The sequence below is a fragment of the Chenopodium album genome, chromosome 3 (genome assembly GCF_948465745.1).
Source record: "Chenopodium album chromosome 3, dcCheAlbu1.1, whole genome shotgun sequence".
Classification (NCBI taxonomy): domain Eukaryota; kingdom Viridiplantae; phylum Streptophyta; class Magnoliopsida; order Caryophyllales; family Amaranthaceae; genus Chenopodium; species Chenopodium album.
In genome coordinates this window covers 20,813,015-20,837,136 of record NC_137836.1, presented here as the reverse complement: position 1 = coordinate 20,837,136, position 24,122 = coordinate 20,813,015, and the positions used below count along the sequence as shown (strand labels likewise).

The 24,122-nt window shown below is 36.8% G+C and overlaps 1 protein-coding gene and 1 pseudogene across 6 annotated transcripts; both read right to left on the bottom strand.

The window, feature by feature from the left end:
- Window positions 1–3,131: 3,131 nt before the first annotated feature.
- Window positions 3,132–14,635, bottom strand: LOC145623891 (F-box protein MAX2 homolog A pseudogene; annotated as a pseudogene). 5 transcript variants are annotated; one of them, XR_014110287.1, is made up of 7 exons: window positions 12,262–14,635; window positions 11,824–11,932; window positions 7,472–7,567; window positions 7,164–7,262; window positions 6,877–7,043; window positions 6,593–6,660; window positions 4,767–5,639 (listed from the first exon to the last, which is right to left on the bottom strand). The product of XR_014110287.1 is annotated as an F-box protein MAX2 homolog A pseudogene, transcript variant X2 (transcript). The 5 variants fall into 5 exon arrangements; XR_014110288.1 differs by lacking the exon at window positions 11,824–11,932 and having other exon boundaries at window positions 6,877–7,075; XR_014110286.1 differs by lacking the exon at window positions 11,824–11,932.
- A 4,785-nt stretch (window positions 14,636–19,420) lies between these two features.
- LOC145612516 (general transcription and DNA repair factor IIH subunit TFB1-3-like) lies at window positions 19,421–22,831 on the bottom strand. The gene is made up of 5 exons (XM_081667871.1): window positions 22,655–22,831; window positions 21,706–21,781; window positions 21,442–21,540; window positions 20,155–20,183; window positions 19,421–19,821 (listed from the first exon to the last, which is right to left on the bottom strand). The coding sequence occupies exons 2-5, from the start codon at window positions 21,772–21,774 to the stop codon at window positions 19,692–19,694; spliced, it is 327 nt and encodes a 108-aa protein (XP_081523997.1). The 5' UTR covers window positions 21,775–21,781; window positions 22,655–22,831; the 3' UTR covers window positions 19,421–19,691.
- Window positions 22,832–24,122: the final 1,291 nt, after the last annotated feature.

Here is a 24,122-nt window from a genome sequence, read left to right as displayed (position 1 = left end):
AGAGAAGTTGAGAGATTAGGGTTTTGAGAATACTAGGGTTTTAATTCTGAATTTTTCGGTCCCCGTACTGCTGAACGAAGACCCCTATTTATAGGCGTAGGGATCTAGGTTTAGGGTTTTAGAGCCGCGCCGTCAGGTGGCGCGCGCAACTCTCTGAGTCGCGCTGGGTGCCGCGCGCATCTCAATGAGTCGCCCGCGCAAGGCTTGCACAACTGATTGAGTTGTGCTGGTTTGCGGTTTGCCTTATACGAAAACGCGTTTTTAAAACTTCCATAACTTTTGATTGCGAAGTCGGATTAAGACGTGTCAGAAATCATTGGAAAGCTCTGAATGTCTACTTTCTAATGCCGTTAGAATTAGGTTAAAATATGTTATGGATCAAAAGTTATGGCCGTTGGAGTGCAAGGGTGTCGGTTTTGGGTCTGGTTTAGTGTTTTAATCATAACTTCTTCGTTTTAGCTCGGAATTGGACTTATAATGTACCGTTGGAAAGCTCTTTGAAAGGACTATCCATCTTTATAGGTCTTGCACGGGAATTTGATGGTTGGTTTATCTGTTTGGCTTGGTTTTTCAACAATGTAGGTTCAATTGGATCTAATCATTGCATTTGACGCATTTGGGTCCGTTATTAATCAAGTTTAAACATCTATGAACACATTTTAGGCCTAATTAGTAATCGGACAAGGCTCTAAGATAACTTGGTCTCAAATATGGGTTTTAACTTACTTCATAATGCTTTTCGTAGTCCATAAACATTTCAACTTTGATCTAACATGAAGAACGGATTTTTATAACATTATCGCACTTCCTTTCGGGACAAGAGGCCAAAAGTAGGTGTCTACAACACTCATTAGGTATCATATAAAACCATTTCGGATTTAAAATTCAAGAGAGAACATGCCCAAATAAATTCATATTTACAGTAGCCCCTACACTAATGTACAGCAGTACCAATCATACCAAATCACCCAAATACCCACCTTAACATGAAATTAAGCTTAGCCCATTATAGTACACATTCTAAAAACATAATAGAACCTAATAAGCATAAGTTTAAGAATTAAAATTAGGCAAAACATATAAATAACTAGCTCTACTTACACCCTACATAAACTGACAAAGCAGCAGCCTATAAGTGTAATTAAATCACTTGAAACCAAACTAAAACTCATAATATAACTTAGCCAATTATTATAAAATACCATAAAACATAGTAGGACATAATAGGCACAAGTTTGAACATAAAAATCAAGCAATTTAATTTCTAATTTTCCATTTTCGTACAGCTCCTTAACCTGAATACACAACAGTCCTCAACCTCAACTTTGTTCATGGAATCACACCAAAACTTGCCCCTAAACATGATTATATAAATTAGGGATGTTCCCAACATAATATGAACAATGTTAGGGCGGATATCATGGTAAAAACTTTCATAAACATGTTGTAAACACTCAAACATTGCAGCACTCATAATCAGATTTTAAAGCCCTAAAAATCATATAAAAACCCAATAAAACATCATGATAATATCATATAACAATTAGGATTTTATATCAATTAAATCAAAGCATGAAAAAAATGATTTAAACCCATAAAACTCAATCAAATTCACACGAAATTCTATCATAAAACCATGAACGAAAATCAAAACCTACCCTAATCATGATTTCTAACCTACTAACCCAGCCACAAAATCATGTAATTCTAACCTAAAGGAGAAAGACTAGTTACCTATTGAAGAGTATCTAAATTATATACTAGAAGGAGTTGAGGAAAGCCATGAATTCAGCGCTTAAACCCACGCACAAGCAGCCCCTTGAAAACCCTCAAAGTTCTTCGGTTTTGACACTTCGAAAGAGAAGGAATTTGACCACGAATCGGAGTTTGATTAAGCAGCAAATTAGGCTTAGATTTCCCCCTTGATTTGCCTTTGAAACTCACAAAAAGGATAAAGAGAGAGGAGAGTATATGCAGCTTTTTTTTGTGACAAAAAACTAGTGAAGCTAGCATATAATGTACACGTAAAATGGGAAGGGGGAGTGGAGGAGTTGGGCAGCAACTTAGATAGGTTTAATTAGGTGTAATGAGGGTGAATATGAGGGTTTACTTAGTGTAAAATGAGCAGCTTCTAATCCCTCAAAGATGCTATGCAAACCAACCAAGAATGGGCTCAAAAGAAGCTCACAAAAAGGTCATACAACGCTAGGATTCAAGGCTTCTCCTTTGGGCTTGACAGAATAATTAATTTAGGCTTAAGAATAGGATTAAGGAAGCTAATATACAAGCCTAACTTATCTATATAGTCAAAGCAAAACCTGACCCATAAATAAATTCTAATTGGCCCGAACTGGAAAGGAATGTAATGAGAGGCGATTTGAAAATATGTTTAAAAACAATAATATAGATATATTATTGATATCTCAAAAATAATATAAATAGTAATTACAATAATAATAATAAAAACAATAATTAAAATTAAGATACAAAAATATATATAAAGTTCATATTTTACAGAAAAGCAATATAAAAAGGCGAGATGCGAAACCAATAATATTATTCATCTATAATGACCTAGATAATAAAAGGGAATTATAATGAGTTATATTAATATAAAATAAAAGAATAGTTTATAAATTATAATGAGTTATATTAATATAAAAAAAGAATAGTTTATAAATAATATCAATTCGATAAATAAGTTGAAGGAATCACCCAATACAACTTTATACTTCGTATATCGATATTAATACGATTGAACGTAAAAAGTCTTTAAAACCATAAAATCATTTTATGCCTATCAATTTGGCATTTCAGTCAAGGAATCACCCATGATGACCTGTATCAATCGTGATAGGTTAAATATTAAAATTACATATAATTTAGTAATACTTACTGAGTTGACACTTTAGCTTATGGAATCACCCTTTAAGGCTAATATCAATTAAGACATGTCAAATATGGTTGAAATGATTAAAACTCAAATGTGAAACCTTTTAAATAATAACATTGAATTGTTTTGTCAAACATTAGGATACCAAAAGCTTGGAATGAACCTTTAATCAAAATAGTAATTAACATTTAAATTTAGAAATTGATATTTAAATAAGAAATTAGGTTTAATGGTTGAAAATACACATAAAATAGTGATTCGAAAGTATGGGGTGTTACAATATCGCACGTGTTCTACAACATTAAAGCTACTTGATAAAGAACATTAATCTAAATTTCAAATATTTAGACATAATTGTAAAGTAAATTTAAATAAGGAAATTTAAATAAGGCAATACAGATATGCTAAAATTGTAAAAATTGATAAATAAGATGCGTTCTGCTACATGTTTGACAACACTTGCGTCCAATGCATCAATTCTTGCAAATAATTCTGTGAAAGGTGTTCTTTTGCTCTTCATTAATTAGTTGACCAAAGATTAATAACCAAAAAGAAATTTTTTTTAAATAACAGGAAAATTAAAAGTAAAAAGAATTAGATAATATAACATACTTAGCATAACCACCTCTCCTAGTATCATCCCTTGCTTTTCTTCTCCTCATATCTAAAACCTCAAAGATAAACAATAAAGATCAGCAAAAAGTAGTAGTAAACAATATAAAGGAGAAAAAAAAAATGCAACGAAATGTGAAAAGAGAACATATTTAAGCAAATTAATTACTCTGATAACCCAACATGCTAATCCCCAAGGCCCAAACTGACACATGAGTTTCTAATTAATAAGCAAATCAATTTGAACAACATGAAACAATCAAAATGATGTGTTAAGACCATAAATCAAACTTGGGATTGTTCATGTTTGCTTTTATCCGTTATCAGGGATTCAGGGGTAATACTTGGATGGTATAAAGAATGTTTTCTCCCAAATGTTTCTTAGCTTGTATTCTCAACTATAACTTTCAGTTAATTCTATACTAGGGCAACGATACCTAAATAACTCATACCACAAATTAATACTCGTAGCCATCTCAACAAGCCAATACAAAGATGCATATGGTCATAAGGAATGTATATAAGGCTTAGCAAAAAAATATGAATCAAAATTCAAAGAAACTAAGCTTCATGAAATTCATGCATGCAAGAGATCAAACTAATGAATTGTTTTTGGTTCACAATTACACTAACTCAAGCCTACAGTTAGTAGTCAATTGCAGTCTTAACGATATCCCGTGGGATATGTAATTCCATCTTACAATTACTATTGTTGTAAAAAAAAACTTGTATCAGGTTAATTCATATTAATGACAAATTACTATGTATAGAATTCTGAAGATGATGTAAATTAATTGGGTAAAAGCTATAGAAACAGTTCCCACAATAGAGAAAACATACTTGTTGGAGATTTTCTCAAGTCTGACATATATATAGCCATGAGGAGTAGTCTTAAAAGAGTTTCTAAATTTTCTATTCCACCTGCCAAACAAAAACTAATCCAAATTAACTCCAGCAACATGTACACTCTCTATACATCACGAAACATATTCTCTATAATCCATGAATTTACAGCCATTTCTTGCAAACCCCAGGTTCCCTTCCCAAATGACATTGAACAACACAAGCTCAAGTGCCTCAACCAACCAAAATAATAGCAAATTTCAACATTCAAATTCAATTTCTAATCAAATCAAAACTAATACAATCAATTCCTAGATTCAAAATTGACCCACATTTTGTAAGATCCCTAAACCCAAATCAATACTTTTCAAAAATAAAATCAAATTGCAACAAATTAAATGACGAACTAAGAACAAGATCAACAAAGTGAGAGAAACATTAAAGAGTTACGAATTCTTGGATGATGCCTAGCCCAAGACAGGTTATAGCATGAACTTAACAAATTTCGGATTTAGCACAAAGCATTTGTCGATTATACAATATATAATAGATGTTCTAACAATATATAGGTATTTGGCATATTACCATGAGTGCGAGCTTCTTAAGTTTGTTCATAGCTCATCCTCATAAGAATCGTGTTGTCAATAGGTTTCTCAGAACCATCATTGTCTTCTTTGAGCCATGGATGTTCTGATTCATAGGTAATATGTGAATTGTGGGTAGTCAAAAGCAGTTTCCATGTCAAAATTCCCTATCATCAAATCTTAGTCGACCAAAAAATTACATACTAAGTGCCTCTGCAGCACTTATACACGCCTTAGGGTTTCTTTCTAACATATTAGCAAATAAGTCTTTGGCACTAGCAGAAATTAAAGGCCATGGATGTGTGACTCAAGCCAAGCTTCCCGTTCTTGATCTGATAAAAAAATCCCAGCTTCAATCTCTAGAACAGTCGCAAACACTATGAATCAGAACCATAGAAATGAGATGGGTAGATTACAGACTGCAGATAAATGAAATGAAGAAAATATCCCCTCACAAACTCACAATGCATATTCATAAAATCCTTATAACATTTCTATAGGCTGCTATAACAATATTATAATGTTCACTAAGTAGCATGAAACACGTTGAATTCCATTTCAGGAAGTATATCAAAGGGAGGAACTCCACTTAGAAGAATGCATAAAATGACCCCAGCATTCCACACATCTATCTCTTTCTCATAGTTGCGCTCCAAAACCTCTGGTGTTAGATAATATGCACTTTGACAAGCTCCTTGTATACTTCCCTGCATTTTCAATAGACTGATCACTATTGATGAATCCCAAATAGTTCCAACATCATATTAAGTCCGACTTTGAAGAAAAATCTTACAAGAAACATTATACTACTTGAGACTCAAAAATCCAAAAAGTTAAAAGATATGATTGCATCTTGTGCATTGGGGCATTCACTTGCAGTTAATTTACAGTACATAAACATAAGCTACTCGGCATTTTTAACAACGCCTCTTCATCACAGCGCGAATTTAATTATAAAAATCATCTACATCAGACATAACATCAGTGAGATTGTATATGAAAATAATTATCTATCTAAACATGACAACTTAGGGAAATTGTTCTTATTTGCTAGATTGATGGAAAACGAGGACATAAATCATAACAATTGGTTTGAAACAAGATTAAGTGATCCTAATTAATCATAATGAACATCTCATTCATAATCCACACTTAATTAATTAAGGTAGTGCTTGTTTTATTCAATCATTCAGTCTTTGTTTTTCAGGAAACATAAGTTGACTTGATTTGGTTGGCTGGCCTATGACCTGAGGACTCCGTTTTGGATTTTTGGTGCAGGTCGCTTTCTACATGAATAATATCTCCATTACAAAATTAAAGTTTCTTCCCTAAATTTTTATTGGGTTGCTCTTTTCTTATTATTAAAAAAGAACCTTATAAAACACCTAAATTAGATGTGTGGAGTGAAATGGTGGAAATAATTTCAGCTCTTTAATCTAATTACTTTGGATTTTTGGAATGCAAATCGAACTGAATGTAGCACAAAGTATAACTCACATTGTTAGTTACTCCAACGTACCACTACAACTCCAATTTGTAATCACAAATTCACAATCAAACAACAAAATCACAAATGTAGATAATTGTATGTATGTGTATATATATATATATATATATATTAGTTTCTGTATTAATTAAAAACAGAAGAAAGAGATCGAACCTCTATAAGCACAACCATTAATGTCTCGACGTCGCCGTCGCCACCATGGACTATCAGTAACTTCTCCGCTGCAGTTTAAATGAAGTATGAGCAGTGGGAAGAAAATTTGAGACGAGATTTATCAATTTGTCACATCACACGCCTTGAAAACCCTAATTCATTCAAATCTACTCATATATAGATCAATCCACTAAAACTAAGATAAAACCCTAGCTAGATCTTTCTTTCTATACCAGAAATTTCACAAAGTTTGCAGAAACTTAAAGCAACAAATGAACCACTACCTTGCTTTTCCCGACCTCCGTTTCTATGCACCCTTAAATTATGCCATTAGAGCGATGACAAAACTCTAGGAAGCGGACATCCTCGACAGGTAACAAATACAAAAATCATTGACCGGTCATTTCAACTTCACGTTCGTTCTAGATTTGTTCACCGTCAGCAATTGATGCTGAAATACAAATTCAAATTTGGGATTTTTTCCTGAAATTAGGGTTTTTCAAATTCTAGAAAAGATAAAATTGGAAAAAAAAAAAAAAAAAAAACTAACAAAAACAAAACGCTAGTGTACCTTGAGAAGATCACAAAGCTCTTGCTGGCAACGCATGCATCATCCCTATTGTCGAAGCTTACAGAAAGCTCTTGCGAGAGAGAAAGTGAGATGAGAAATCTGAGAAAGAAGAGGAGAGAGAAAAGAAAAGTGGAAAAAATAAAGCAGAAGGTCAAAAGCAAATTTGCCTGAATCTTAAAGAGCACATGTAGAAGACGACAAACGGTATCCATCAAACAAAACAAACAAAAATAAAAAACACAAATGGTAGTTTGCCACGTCAGCGCTCTCACACATGTTGAAGTGTTCACAAGGGAACAAGCTCAAACCTTTTAAGGGGTGAGGATTCCACTTTTTACTTGAATCTTCAATCACCTAAGGTGCCTTAAGTAAATTAAGCAGAGCCCAAAGAATAATTCTTCGACCTGACAGTTACCACCAGAACATTTATTAACATAATTCTTCTAGTTAAACTGCAATTTAAATTTGAATAAATTGCACTAGTCTACAAAATACTGCAGCTAAAACTATAAATTGTACTAGTCCACAAAATACTTCAGTTAAAACAGAATTTCAGGAAAACAATTCATATCTATAACGATAAATTACTCAAAAGATTAGTCATTTGAATTGTTTGAGGCAAAAAAATTCTGAAGTTCTTTATGGACAATGCCACACCAATATCATTTAGGTTGGACTAAAATCACAAGCAGATTGCTTGAAATACTTTTCAAAGCATGAAAACATTCAGAATCAAGCCATGCAATTATTCAAGCTACCAAAAAAATCTCTTAGCCCTAAAATTCAGCCAACAAATGGGAAAAAAATTGTTATAGCAAAAAGACAATCACTTTAATGTATTGGACTCAATATAGCTAATAAGTATGCAGCTCTCCTATTGCAAACTAAAAGCTTCATAATTTGCAACTGAGTAGACAATACTCACTTTCTATTTCACAACAAAACACAACACCAAGCCATAGCCAAGATCAATAAAAAAAAAAGGCATCAGGATTGACTAAGTTGAACATGAATGGACAAATCAGATTGGTAATAATCAATCCCGTAACATGATCACATGTGTAACGAGTTAAGTTACAAGGAATTATGGTGAAAGATAAGGAAAGAAAAGGTATTCTAATTCAACAACCAAACCCTAACAAGTTACGTGAATACAAAAGGCATACGTTTCGGTACAAGAAAGCCAGAAATATTGTTGCAATATTGGTGTTATATGCAGCCAATTGTTTCCCAAGGCTCTGGGAATAAGGTTTTGTGAAATTGGTAATTCACATATCCCATATGATTAAAACTTCCCATCAGAGCATAGTTTACGAATATGAGTAACTTAGAAAGTTTGGCCATGGATATACTCCGCACCAAATTTCTCTCTCTCTCTCCAAAACAACAAATCCATGACCAAGCATTACCAAGACTATTCTAATGAAATTCAAGTGGCACTGCTAATCCATTTTACATTATCATTTTACCTCCCAAACACATGTTATATACACTTATAACACGTATATGATCATTAACCTTAAACTGAAAATTTTCATCATCATACAAAATTACAAACATCTTTGTTTGTTTCTTTCCATAATTACCCAAATGAAAATCCACAGTAATTTTTTTCTAATTCTCAACAACTTGCATGATAATTCACAAAAAGTGACCCACTTACTAGAGGTTAACAACTAATCACAATTCTCTCTAGTTCATAACAATCTACTTCAGCAACTTTACCTCCTATTCAAAAGCCTCTACAGCACAATCTACAAATGGTGGAAACTGGGATTCAAATCCTTAAATGACCACTTAACGTCGAAACAGAAAAGCCTAGAAAAAGCACTATTGATAAATCTATTACATAATTTAAGTGTTATTTTTCCAACTTTTAACCACAGAACTCGAAACTCTTAATCCTCAACTTTTGTTAACTTTACTTTTTTTTTTTTAAACCTATCATTTTCCATTATACCTTCCTATTCTATAACTTCCACTAAACAAATTCAATAACTCCCATAATCATATTTGCAAAAATAAATTGATAATACCATAGTAATAAGAAAAACATTAATATATACAATTAACATATTCCGTTCTTTGGCATGGATACACTCCAGTGATTTATATATTTTAGGAAAATTGAGAAATAATAATCCCAACTTTCACCCATTTTGTTAGAATAATCCCAACTTTCACCCATTTTGTTAGAATAATCCCAACTTTGGATTATTATGGGATAATCCCAACTTTGGGGGTAGTTTTTTTTCTTCAATCCCAAACCGGTCAACGTGTAACGAATGCTGGGAAGAACAAGCACAAGGGCTGGATTACATACGAACGTAGGGGGAAAAGAGGGCTGACACAAGCACAACAAATGCAGCAGCCACAAGCACAGCAGGGAAGGCCACCAAAACAGCCTACCAATCAGTGAGCATTGTAGCATCATCCTCTGAGGATGTGACAGCTGCAATATGACATTTTGTTTCTTCTGTTTTTGGCTTGTTATGTAAATATAAGAAAGTGGAAGGGAGAATGTGTTGTCTTAGGCAGTCATTTGTAATCCCTAGGATAAGGAGAGTTGTACCCTCAAGGTACTCCCTAGAGAGTAGTGGCCTGAAGCCACCATATTTCCAAAGACTTCATCTTTTTGCAATCAATTAATCAATCAACAGCTTTCTTCCCTCATAAAAATTGCATCTTTATTGCTTATTATCAGTGAGTTAGTGTGTTACGCAACGAGAGTCAATGACCTGTTATAACAGGTTTTGTGCTACGTGCCAAGGTTCAATTGGTCCAAAAAAAAATAATTAAAAAATTAAAATAAAAAAAAACACACACTTGTTTACCTAACCACCGTAACCCCCACCACCACCTGCCACAGTCCGGTCGCGCTTACCCTCCCCTGCCCCTCCCCAAATGTTGCGCCGCTTTCACCTTTACCCACCCCCCCACCCCCCCTTGACGATGTTGCAACCCACCTCCACCCCCAATCCCCTTCTTTTCCGATTCGATTTTCCCTTTAAACCCCTCTAACCAACCGAAACTCCCTTTAAACCACTGTAACCATTCGAAACTCCCTCCCCCACTCCAGAAAACCCCCAACAGTCAATTCCTCACCGTCGAAAAACGCTAAGCCGCTGGGGTTTTGGGGTGAGGGGAGTGGCGGTTGGAAGTTTTTGAAGTGGGGGAAGGGTTTTAATGGTGGTTGCGTGGGGGTTTCGGAGAGGGGGCGATGGTTTAGTGAGAAGCCGGAGCGTCGACTCTAGTGGTGGGTGACGGACGTCGATCCGACGACGAGGTGGCTGGGCGGGTTGGCCGGAGTTCTTAGGGTGGTTGGGGTTTTGCTGGGTGATTTTTTTTTTATATATATTTTCTCCGTTAATGGTTAATTGCAACAAAGGGGTATTATTTGTGAGATAAAAAATATTCTTTTGTTGCAATTAATCATTAACGGATAAAGTATTTTTTTAACCAATTAATTTGCGACACGTGCTATTTTAACAAAAAAAAAAAAAAATTAATTAACCCATTCAAACGGTTACCGGAATTTGGGATTGAAGAAAAAAAACTACCCCCAAAGTTCGGATTATTCCATAATAATCTAAATTTGGGATTATTATAGCAAAATGTATGAAAGTTGGGATTATTATTTCTAATTTTTTCTATATTTTAAGCTCTACAAGAATGTTGTACTGATATAATTCAATGACCTTGTTATATGTAGGGATGTCAGTGGGGCGGGTCACTAGGGCGGGGATGGGTCTTGGTTTGGCGGGTGGTAGGGCGGGGATGGGGATGAAAACCATACCCGCCATGGGTGATTGGGCGGGGGTGGATTGTGGATTTTAGGTTGTACTCGCCCCATCCCCGCCTCCCCCCATCCGCCCCACTTCGTACCCGCCCCATCCCCACCTTATACCCACATTTATATATCTTTTAAAATAAATTCTATACTTTTTATACTATTTTATAAAATATATATGTAAAATAAAATATTAATTATAATACTTTGTAATACACTTATATTATAAACAAAAAAAATGTGTAATATTTAGAATGATTTTTTTTTTCTTTTTAATGTAATCTATATTAATCATGTAGGATTGTTTATTTCAAAGGTGGAGGTTAGGTGGGTCTTGCGTGGGGATTAGGCGGGTCTTTGGCGGGAATTAGGTGGGGGTGGATATCTAAGTGGAGGGTGGGGCATGGATGGGGATGAATTTTAGACCTGCCGCGGGGATGGGGATGGAAATGCCAACATCCGCCCCGCCCCGCCCCATTGACATCCCTAGTTATAAGTGACTTCAGAAAACTTGGAATAACAACATGATACGCAAAAACAATTGTTAAATTGACATCATTACAGCCTTATAGCTTCTTAATTATAGTGCGCAAACCACCCATAAAATAAATCCTACTCACTGAAAAATAATTTGGGTTATAGATTAAGTAGACCATTTATAGAGATAAGAAAGCATTACACTATAAATGACTCATGAATTCAAGTCAATGGCTATAAAGTCAAAAACGGCAATTAGATAATTCATTATCCATTTATGAATTTTATTGATCCTTTTAGCATATCACTTTCTTCATGCAATTTTTGACAATGTTACAATCCAATGCACTTAAATCATGTAATAGTAACTACGTATAAGAAGAATTTCAATACCAATTGGGTGTTGATGTAGTGGTGATTGGGACTACACTTGGTAGGGAGGACCTGTGTTCGATCCCCCGCAACAACAATTGGGAGGGGACTGGAACCTAACCACCCACATCTGATCCCCGAATTCGGATTAGCCCAAAAAGGGTGAACCGGGTAGAACAACAAAAAAAATAATAAGAAGAATTTCAATGCAAACAAAAATTAATTTTATAAATTAAGAATATAGCAGCAGCTAGAACATGGAGTAATCACAAAAAACCTCAATTAACCAATTTAACACTATGATTTATAAATCATACGTTAGAAGAATTTAACACTAGCGCCTGTGATTCAAAATCCACATTATAGCAAACAAAAATCCTAATTTTTACAATTAGAGAACTAATTTAACCCAAACTTAATTATTAATCCAAAAATTGAAAATCAAAATCATAAACTCACCTTCTGCCATTGTTAGCTTGAAAGCCGCAGTCGCCGGTAGGCTTAGGAGAGGATGTAACCTAGGAGCAGGGAGGACGAGAGTATGGAGGAGAGAGAAAAGAGCAACATTTTTTTATTTTATTTTTTTTCGAGAAAACAGAGCAAAATTAAATTGCATCTAAACAAAGCTCTAAAAGAAACAATCAATCAGGAATGTCACGTTCATTCAACTTGTACTCAAATCGACAACATGAATCAACTCTCATCTCGGTGCTCATATCATTCTCTGGGGCTGGGTAGTAATCCCCTCTCAGCTGAACATCTCTCAGGTTTGGAATTTTAAGGAAAAACAACATAAAATGCTCATGAGTAGTTCCATGAATAAAGAGCTTCCTTAATGTATCACACTCTTGAAGTAGTCCAGCTGCTGGAAGTGATAGACTCCGTTGATTGACTTCCCTATCTTGTGGAGGCCAATAATCGAGCTCATTAAGCCTCAAACTCCTTAAGTCAGTCAAGAACCATCTCTCCCATAGGCTAAGGTCCATGTGCCCGGACGGAGCTGTCAACGCATAACCTATTGTATCCCCACAATCAAGCTTCATCTTCGACAACATTGGATATCGCCCAAGCGAGCTGATCCCAAATGCTCCCTGTGATGGCTTTGGCCTTTCTCGACAATCTCCTTCTACTTTGATATGAATTTCCCTAAGCTTGGGGCAATCATCCAGTCCTGCATTGGCCAATGGTGTCAAAAGCTCTCCAACTCCAATCCACAGTGATAGAAACTCGAGACGTCCCCAAGTCTGAGTAACATATCCATTGCTAGTGCTACCTTCCATGTTGCCCATGAACCAGCTCTCAGTATTCCATGAAACCTTGGTCCTCTTTCTCATTCTACTACTTTCTTCCTCATCATCCTTGCCTTCATATTTATGGTTATAATCAATACCTAACATGGTTACCTCTTCCTCGTACTCAGGTTCCTCACCGTTCCAAACACAATCAATGTGGAGTCTCCTAAGCATTCCCCTTATAGGCTCCACAGCCTTTAACGAAGCAGAGGCATCAAGATACTTACAACCCGAAATTTTGACTTCAACTAGTGTCCTCTTAAGCAAGCACACCATTGTCCTCAATCCCCTCATAGTGATCTTCTTACATCCAATCACCTCAAACTTAGTAAGCTTGGAGCAACCCCTCCCAATGGCAATCAACCCGAAATCAGTCAAATCAGCCGAGTTCTTAATCGTTAACGACTCAAGCCCTTGACAAAGGGCAATCCCATCCAAGTGAGACTCAATGGCCTTACAAATCCCATGAAAACATCCCAACTCAAGCGACCTCAAATTGGGACACCTCGAAGCCAAAGCTTCCAAACACACCCAACTCCCTCTCACATTCCGCCAAACATCCAACACCAACTCCTCAACCAAAATCAACCCAGAAAAAAAACTCACAATTCCCTGAACAGTAAGCCCAGCATCCTCGCTACAAAACCCTTGATCATCAAATTCTCGAACACCCTGAGCTATATCCGCAAGATGAAGAACCCTAAGCTCCTTACAATTGGACGAAATCGCCGAAAGCGCCTCGTCCCCAAGAAACCCAATATACCTTGGATCAAACACACAACCAACCCTAAAATCCCTCAAATTGGGACACGCCCTAGTAACATCGACAACCTCCTGCGACTTAAACCCCTCGGACAACGAAAAATTGAGCAAATTCAAAACCACCAAATTAACCCCAAATCTGGGATGAGACTCAAGGGCCGACATAAGATCCTCAGTCCAGTAGTAAAAAGACGATAAATCAACCGACTTAAGACGGGCACAATTCTGAAACAACACAAAGAAATCTGACCCAAGTGGGATGTTATTCGGCCTCTGATGCCACCGAATGAGCTTTACATCCTCGATCAAATCGAACAACGGCGACAGCAGCGACAGCGTGCAAGGGTAGCGGGAGTAGAGAGTGAGTGAGGTGACGGCTGGAAAAGCGAGACGAAAACGGTGAGCAAGCAGCAAAGAAGCGTTGTTGTGATCATTGGTTGCGGTGGAGATGATGTGGGGGTGGAGGGAGATGCCCCAGGGTGAGAGTGAGGAGATGTCGAGGTGGGAGACGGCGGAGAAGCAGGTGGGGAGGTGGAAGAGGAGGTGCCGGATGTTGCCGCGGAGGGAGAGGTGGGACCGGGTAAGGCGTTCGAGGGCGCGCCACTTTAGGCTCACCAGGGAGGTCGAGTTGCGGGTGCGGGTGTCGGAGAGGAGGGATATTATGTGGGCTAGGACCGCGTCCGGGAGGTCGTGGATCGTCGTCATCGTTTTCATTTGGATTGGATTTTGGATTAAAATGGGAAAATGTACAAGAAAGAGGAAATGGATGAGGATGAATAGAAAGAAAGACAAGTCAGGAATTTATCTACTAGTATATGAATTGTGGGGTTCACCGGATTTTGGTTACTACAAGTCTACAAGTAGTTACTAGTCTTACTACTAATCAGAGAAGTATTGGTCCACCGTACATACTTCGTTTTTGTTTTGAAACAAATGGGATGGCTAAAGGCCCTCTTCTTTTGAGCTTGTGGAGAGAGCTGAATAGATCAGAGCAGATTGAAGCAATGCACATCAAAGTTACTATTATTATTATTATTATTATTATTATTATTACTATTATTGTTATTATTATTATTAAAAAAAACCTATAAAGTCAAACAATTTACCAGAAATTAGTGGGGAGCCGAGATACAATCTGGGCCCCCACCCCTCTAGCTATAACGAACCCGATCCAGCTGAAGATGTGTGCAGCTGCACGAGCACCAATATCCCGAGTCTTAGCGAACGCCTGAACCCGCTTCAGCAACACAATAGGATCCTTCTCTAATTCCCCCAACGAAGAAAAGGAGAAAGGAAGAAAATCATAACCAATAGCCCTGCAACGCACCCCATACTTGTCCCGCTTCCGCTGAGCCGCAGCTGACACAACACGACCAGGAACGAAGTCAGACAACCCCAATTGTGTCAAAGGTGAAGACCTCGTCAAGTCAACACATACATCAAGGCCTCTATCCCAGGAATAAAGCAACACATCTGTTGGTCGTAGAGCCCCGTTGTTCCCTCTAGTCAACCCAACGTTAACCTCCTTTCGAGCAAATCCCAGACTGAAAACAAATATCAACAAGGGAGTCATGAACAACATTGTGCCGATGTTTAATACCCATAATCTCAGCACAAGACCCTACATGATCCCCATAAACATCCCCAACAAAAATCCTTGAGCAAGCAGAACACGGTGTTGAAACGAGAACAAAGGAACACCTAACCGGTAGCAAAGAACACTACGGTAAGTCTTACCATTCATAGTCTGACCCAAATCCGATATCGGGACCGTCCGCAACCAAGCCAAAGAGTGATCCCCCTGTTGGGACTTCCATAAAGAAACCTGGCGCAGAGATAATGAGAAAGTGGAATCCGTAGATGCAGTGACCTTCGTGAAATATATATCTGCCAATTTTTTCATGAGTCTGTGGGCAGCGATCTCACTAGGGTTACTCATAAGGTCCATCTCCACAGTCTTGTTAAAAAGACTAAGAGCACCATCAAAGGTCGGTCTTGGACCAACAATACCAGAATTGCGAAGAAGCGTTGCCTGTAGACCAGAAGACTGGAGACGCGACGCAAGGAAAGCATAATGTCGAACATCACCATAACCAAAAGGTAAGGTAGCAAGTCGCCATTGCCAATCACCAAAACCAAGCTCCGAATGAAAGGAATGGTGTACTTCGAACAAGTGTATTATTCCGATAGAGGGTTCATAATTATTAGAAAGCTAATTATTCAGTGAGGTCAAGTGATTGGAATGTCTGGGTGGAGGTCGCTTCCGATCAGTAATATTAATGTTAATGTATAATTAATATTACAGCTTAATCTTGACCGAGCCCTTCGGGTCACGCCCAAGCAACTAACGAACCGGCGCAACAAATTATTTCGGAAGAAATTAATGAGTCGCCCGAGTAATTAATATTTAGACGTCAGAAATTCGAGCTTGGAGTGTCGAAACCGAGCGTCGAATGTCGAGTCAAAAATAATAAAAGACAAGACGAGAAAATTACTAATAAATCAACAAAATTACCAAAATACCCCTAGCGTCGGAATGCCCCGAGCAAACCGAGTGCTAGGAGCATATGGCCTAGCAAGGTTGCTAGCAAGTGCACCAAGCCGAGCCTAGGCTAGTGCGTGCTAGCGCACCATGGCTAACAAGCCTCGCCAGCAGCCCGCACTAATGTGCGTGGCCTAGCAGCAAGCCTACCCAGCAGCCCGCACAAATGTGCGAGGCATGCTAGCAGGCCACGGCCAGCAACCCGCACATGTGTGCGTGGCTTGCTAGCAGCAGGCCTCGGCCAAGCAGCCCGCACATATGTGTGTGGCCTGCTGGGTCGAAGGTGTGGCAGCAACTAAAGCAGCCCACACTTGGGTGCTTTGGTGCCCAAGTGTGGGTGCCACGTGGCACGCGTGGATTGGATGCTTGAGGCTTGAGGTGGCCGTCTATGGGAGAGGATTGGGGAGCAAGTTTCCCCCCCCCCTTCCAAGTGGTCCTCACCTAACCTCTATCATGAATATGCCACTTGTTGATTTATTAGTAGCTTGATAATTAATTTTATTTTTGATTTAAAAATAAAATGGAAAATCAATTCTCCCACATTGATGGAAAAGGAAATCTCACTCTTGCATTTTCCTATAAATACCCAAGTTGGGGTATTGGGAAAGGCACTTGAGTAAGTGTTGAAAAAGACATCACCATTGTGAAAACCTTTGATAAGTGACTTTTATATCACTTTTAGGGGTCCGTATATCGTCATTTTCTAGTTATTTTTCTAATAATTTCACTCTTTTTATCCTTTATTTTTTTTTATTATTTTCTTATTCTTGTCTTTCGTCTTTTATTTGAGTGTTTTGGTTAAGTTTCTAGTTTTTTTTTTTTAAATTTTGGAGTGTTTTAGTTTAACTTCTTTATTTTATTAGTTTTAGTTTTATTTCTCTTATTTTTATATTTGTTTGTTTTTATTTTTACTTTATTTATTTTCATTTATTTTTATTTTACTTCTCTTCTCGATTTTCTTGATGTGTGTAGGTTTGCGCTTAGGTCAAGGTTCGTGTTCTAATTTGAGGCCGTGTTCGAAACTCCAAAGTTCGGGGTTTAATTCAAGCACTCATTTACTAGGCTGCTGCCATTTCATATCCTTCACCCCACCTTCTTAACCTCCACCACACCAATCAGATCTCCCCTGCTCCAGCAAGAACCGCATCAACCCACACATACCTCCACCAACAGCAGCAACTCAATCTTCATCCACCACCGCAACTGCCTCCACTCACCACCGAAACCACAGAGAAGCCCCTGTACTTCTCTCACGCATCTAACAGCTCTGACCCACCTTCACTTACCACCGCAATCAACCACTTTCAGCCACCCAAATCGGCAGCCACAGCAAACCACCGTCCAACCCGCAACATCTCTGTGCACTCCCTCCTCATGAACCACCGCAACTCAGAGCAGCAGCCACCGCAAACCCAAATCAACTCCATCTCTCCTCTCGTTGCCCCTAAATTGCAGCAGCAACTTCTACAACCACAACAACAACCTCAAATCAAAGCAAATTTAATTTCAATCGGGTTTGAGCAAACCGCATAGAAATTCGATTGAAATGCCAAAAAGTGTCAAAAGAGTCAGAAACATTGGATGTTTTCTTATTTGAAGAGGAGTGGTCGAACACACCCATGGTTCGATCGAACCAACCCCGTAGTTCGGTCAAACCTGCTCTCGGTTCGATCGAACCATTTCACGAGCTTCGCACATGATAATTAATAAGATCGAACGGTTGAGATTGAAGATCGAAGATGATACTCCATGATAGCCATTGATGATGTGATGTGCGGCGGTGATGCGTGATGATGAAGAGTAAGAGCAGCTGAAATTCAAAGGAATTAAGGGTCACGTTTTGGTCCCGGGGGGGGGGGGGAATTCGTTTTTTATTAATTTTGTTTTCCTTTTCTTTATTTCCTTTTATCTTATTTTTATTTCCTTTTATTTATTTTTATTTTCCTTTTCTTTCCTTCCTTTATTTTTCTAATTTCTTAGCTTAGTATAAATACCCATTTTTGGGGTAATTAAATGGGGAATCAATGATTCTATTCTCTTAAGGAGTTTTAGGAGATCTTCTCTCTCTAAGGGTTAGATTAGATAATTTTAGAAAGAGAAAGTAGATTATTACTCAAGTTTCTCTATTGTATTCAACTTTTAGTCAAGTTCATTTCAATTAAGCAATTCTTCCAAGTTTTCATCTTTAATCAAGTTCATCTTTAGTAATCTCTAATCCCTTCTTTTAGCTTTATTTATTTGCTTTATTGTTGATTATTTTCATTCATCTTTTTAGTTGAACTAGTTGGTATTGTTTTCATTGTTCTTAATCATGCATAGTTTTGTGCTTCTTGAATTCGTGTTTAGTATTGTTATTAAGCTTAATCTCCCTTCCCTAGGCTAATTTCTTAGCTAGGGGAAGGGGGTGGAAAATATGTGTTGATATTGGATGAATGATGATGGTTGGATTGAACTCATGCCATAAATTGATGAAAGACATGATTTTTGATAGCTTGAGATTATTGTGGCGCTTTGTTTGATGTTCTCTAGTTTAAATGCATGAAAGTGATTTGAACTACATTAAGATCATCTCTATTTTAACGACTGCATGAGAATGAGTTGTTAAAGTGGAGTTTTATGGATTGTGATTCTTTATTCTCTTGATTTGATTGTAACTAATAGGATGCATGAGAATGATCCTAATTAGTATAGACCTCTTTCATTGATTTGCCTAGACTATTGCATGTGAATGAATTGTTTAGGTAGAATCTTGTGTTCTTTGGCATGTTCTTCATGATAACCATTATTATTCCCCTCTTTCTAATCATGTTTGACACCCCCGTAACGAGCATTTCATTGATTTGCCTAGACTATTGCATGTGAATGAATTGTTTAGGTACAAAACAATCTTGGGTTATTTGTAACGGGCATTTCAACTGCCCGTTACGAATAACTTGTTATTTGTAACGGACAATTCAACTGCCCGTTACGAATACCGTTTAGCCTCAATTAAAAAAAAGCATAATTTACTGGGTTGTCGTCATTTTGTGCTTTATTATTCAATAAAATTTTTTATTTATTCCACAATTTTAATTAGTATACTTGGCCACAAAGCTAATAAATCAAGAAACAACAATTTTTTTTTCCTTAGAACACTAGTAAAAAATATACATAATTGGTGCTGGACTAATAGAACACTAGCAACAGCAAATACAACTGAACACAATAGAAAAAGAAAACAACATTCTTCTTCTGGACCAGCGAACAATACAGGAACTGGCAACACTGTTTGCCCCTCACCTAACTCTCCTCCATCAACTCATACACCTCTTTAAAAGGAAGGCCTCAGGATTTGATGAAGCTGCTTCATATTTTAAGTATGCCAGCTCATTAAGCAAAACAGCAATCTCAACCCGTGCCGACTCTAGAACAAGTAACAAGCACCTGAGAAACAAAGAATCACAGATTAACTCCTTAAACTACCAAGATAAGATTGAGTAATCAACCTAATAAGTGTTTGTGTGCAATTTAACTAGTTGTCTTTTTTTATTTCTCGTTTTCTTCTAGGATGGATTCGAGAAACTCAAGTACCATTGTAAATCTCGCGTGATAGAAGGAAAATGAACATCAACAACAAATTAAAAAAAAATTAAAAAGCAAAGATCTCATTGCATGAATATGAAATAAAATAAGCCAGGAAAGTCCAATGTACAACAATCTTGGTAATTTGTATTCCAAAGTGGAATCAAACAAAGAATAAGACGAATGAGGTAATACCTGATGAATTTAAAGGTAACTTTATTTGTCTGAGAGGCAAAAAAAGGAGAGAATTAACACATTGTTGAAAACCATAGTCATAACAAGCAACAAAAAAGATAACAGAAGAACTAGTCAATGCATCATGCATGAGCAGTAAAAGGTACTATAACACTAAGCACTTTTTATAACATCCCACTTACAAATTTTTATTCGCAAAACCAGATCTAGTAGATTAAGAAGGCAGCTACTCTGTAGGTTTTAAAGAATTTCAGAAAATGTCGGCATCATACTTTCTGCATTATGGACAGATAACAAGGTAAAAATTTACTTCACTAGTTTAAAAAACTTTCATTCCACAATCACAGCAATAGAATCTAGTCATCTCATAAAGCATGATAAGGTGTCACCATATAGTAATCAAGACCAATTATGAAATATAAGCCTTTACGTGATTTAGCATCTCGGAACAGGATGGTGCCATACTTACAAACTATTCTAGTTAAGTTTGGCTTTAGAAATAAGAAAATGAGCAGAGAGTTGCAACTTCATAATCACGACATAAGACCGTCTAAAATACACATAATATAAACACCTATGAAGTTCTCTACAGTAAAATAAGTTTCAGAATATATTTCTTGACATCCAGAAGTACAATTTTTTATGATAATTATTTGCCTCAACATGGAAAGAAATGATTCTCTAATTCGATTCCCAAAATCAAGTTCTTTGCCACATAAAAAATTCACAAGGAATACAATGAACATCTGCTTCACTCAAAAAAGGACAACAATGTGTCTCCAGTAACTCCAAAATATTGTAGACAATGAAACCGTGAAGAATGATTGATTTTTCTATTGAGATAGAAAGATAGATAGTGTGCTCAGAAATCATATCTATGGGTGAAGATGTGGTTGGCCTAGTCGTGAGCTACAAGAACTCAGTTCGATCAAAATTCATCCAAAGCTCCACTTGAAATTAAATGAGTTCAGCTGAAAACAGCTAAGCTCTTCTAAAAAGGATCATTAGAAAGCTCAAGCATAAGAATTAAAAAGAATATCTCACACAAAACCCTATTAAACCAGAGAAAAAAAATATAGGTACTTCTAGAAAAGCCCAGCATAGAGTCCATAACCTCAAATCAATGATATGTGGTTCGCTATCTTTGTGAATACAGAGGTTGCAAAGAATCCCCCGCCCTCCCCCAAAATAGCGTGCACATACACACTCTGTACTAATTCAACAAATCCATCACATTCAACAGCTTATTTTAGGGAGTGAGTGAGAGAAAGAGATTTCATACAGTACCCGACCATCAGTTAGTGACTTGATGTCTGATATCATAGCACTTTTACATCCCACTCGTTGGGTTGAAGATGATCTTTTATTTCCACCATCTAACAATTTCTGCAGAGTATCATCAACAAGAGAAAAAAGAAAAGTTATTATTTTTTATTTTACCAAATAAATCATGTTCACCAAGAGAGTGAAGATATGGAAAAAGTACTAGCTATTTGTGATATCAAGAATAACTAGTGAACATAGTCAAAATGACAAATTCTGTTGAGTTACCTTTCTAGTTACCCAGAACTCATCCTCTGTCAAAATTTTACCAATTACCAACTGATTATGAAGTTTCATAAGCTCACTGCAAAAAATAACCAGTATCCATATTCAATAAACCTTGTGGGAACAAAACATAAGAAAATGAGGTTTTGTTGCTCTCGTCAGTGGCGGATCCAGGATTTTTCGGGTGCTAGGTCACCACCGACTACTAATCAATAATTAATGCAAGAATATTAAAAAAAAACTAATATTTTAAAAAAAATACATTCCAAAAGTAATAAAGGAGGAGGTGGAGGAAAAACATTTTGTGGTGGAGGAGGTGGAGGAAAAGGATTTTGTGTTGGAGGAGGTGGAGGAAAAGGATTTTGTGGTGAAGGAGGTGGATCTTGTAAAGGAGGAGGAGGTGGAGGAGAAGGATTTTGTGGAGGAGGAGGACTTTGTGGAAGAGGGGGATTTCTCGGACCAAAGAAACTTGTGATATCACACATTTTTTTCCTTTTCATTCTGAAAATTAAGTTACATTAACAATTAGATTAAGAAAACCACAAATGCTTCAATTTACAATCCACATGTGCAATTATCCAAACTAATCAATTCCAAAAAAAAAAAAACACACAAACCCTAAGTTCTAATATGAAATCATCAATTAATCAATTTTACTGTCAATTTATAATATCAATTTACATGAAACAATTTATAATATCAAATTATCAATTTACAGGAAACAATTTCAATTCCTAAAAAAAAAGTCAGCAATTCAATTCCTAAAAAATCAGAAACCCTAACTCCCTAAATTGATAAATTATCAACAATTTCAAAAAACAATAGAACACACACTAATTGACTAGATTAAATTACATAATCAACTCAATTAATCACAAATTCAAGTACTCAACCTAACAATTCAACAATTTGGGTATAATTTACAAATTTAAAAACTTAAAAACAAACTTACCTACAAGTAGAAGAGTCGAAGAGCGCCGAGTGTGTGTGTGTATGCGGATGGAGTGGCCGGCAAGGCGGTGCGGCGGCGAGTGGCGATGCGGTGGCGAGTGAGTCACGAACAGCGAAGAGCGAAGAGAGAGATTGAGATTTGAGAGTGCGTGTATTTTGTTTTTGGTCTTTGTTTTGTTTCTTTTCCCCTTCCAGTACTGTGCGTGTGTTTTTGTTTTTTTAAAAATTTAAATTTTTTTTTGCTAGGTCACGTGACCCACCTGGACCAAGGGTGGGTCCGCCACTGGCTCTCGTCACGGTAATTTCCTGAACCAACGGGCCTTCATGATCAGTACAAATGGAAATCCTTCGACATTTTAACATTGTTGGTCAGTTACTTGTCTTCTTGCAAAAGTTTTATTCGCCGCTCCATTTCTTCTGAATTTAATTGAGCAGGTCCTACAGAATCCTTTTTGGGAACATCTGGGTGCTTCTCAAGGGCCTTGGTTGTTCACAAGGTGTCATGCTAAATATCATCAAGACCAAAAACTTTAACCATACCCCTACATTTAAAAGAAAGGGATAGGAATTTCATGTCACAAAGTGAAAAATTACAAGCAACATCATTAATATTTAAGTCTTGGGAACTTGATTTCATTATAATGTTGCACCAGTAGATTATGCTCTAGTAAGTTCTAGCAGAAAAATAAACCCCACGATTATATAGACTTTAAATGGCTGGAACACAGTGACAAGAATATATATATATATATATATATATATATATATATATATATATATATATATATATATATATATATATATATATATATATATATATATATATATATATATATGGCTTGTTTTTATATATACGAAAGAAATATCCATAAATGGCTTGTTTTTTGTAAGAGATGAACATTACCATATGTAAATTCGGGTGCATGGTACACGTCGGTACTCGAGTGCATTTCTCCTTCTGAATTAGAATAAATATGTTTTCTAACCCTTTCCTTAAAATTCAAGGTGGATGTCCCCGCGCGAATTTCAGCAATCACTTGTTCGGATTCAACATATTGATCATTTTAAACTAAAAGAAAACTTTTTGGGGGAATAGTCACATTATGTAGAATATCTTCACTTTCAATAGTGACATATAAGTCGATATAACATAGAAAAGCAGGGTGTCCATGACGTGTACGTGTAGGATGAACCAAATCTTCATTGAATTGTATTTTTCCATTAGAAGGAGCTCGTACATGTTCTGCAGTAACTTCTGTGAATACTCCGCCTGTATGAAAAGTTCTTAATGTTAGTTGAGTACCAGGTTCCCCAATGGATTGTCCTGCAATAATACCTACAGCTTCTCCCAATTCAACCAGGTCGCCGCGAGTAGGACTCCGGCCATAACATAATCGACAGATCCAAGACGCACTTCTACAAGTAAAAGGAGTTCGAATGGGTATTGGTTGGGTTCGAAGCGTTATGAA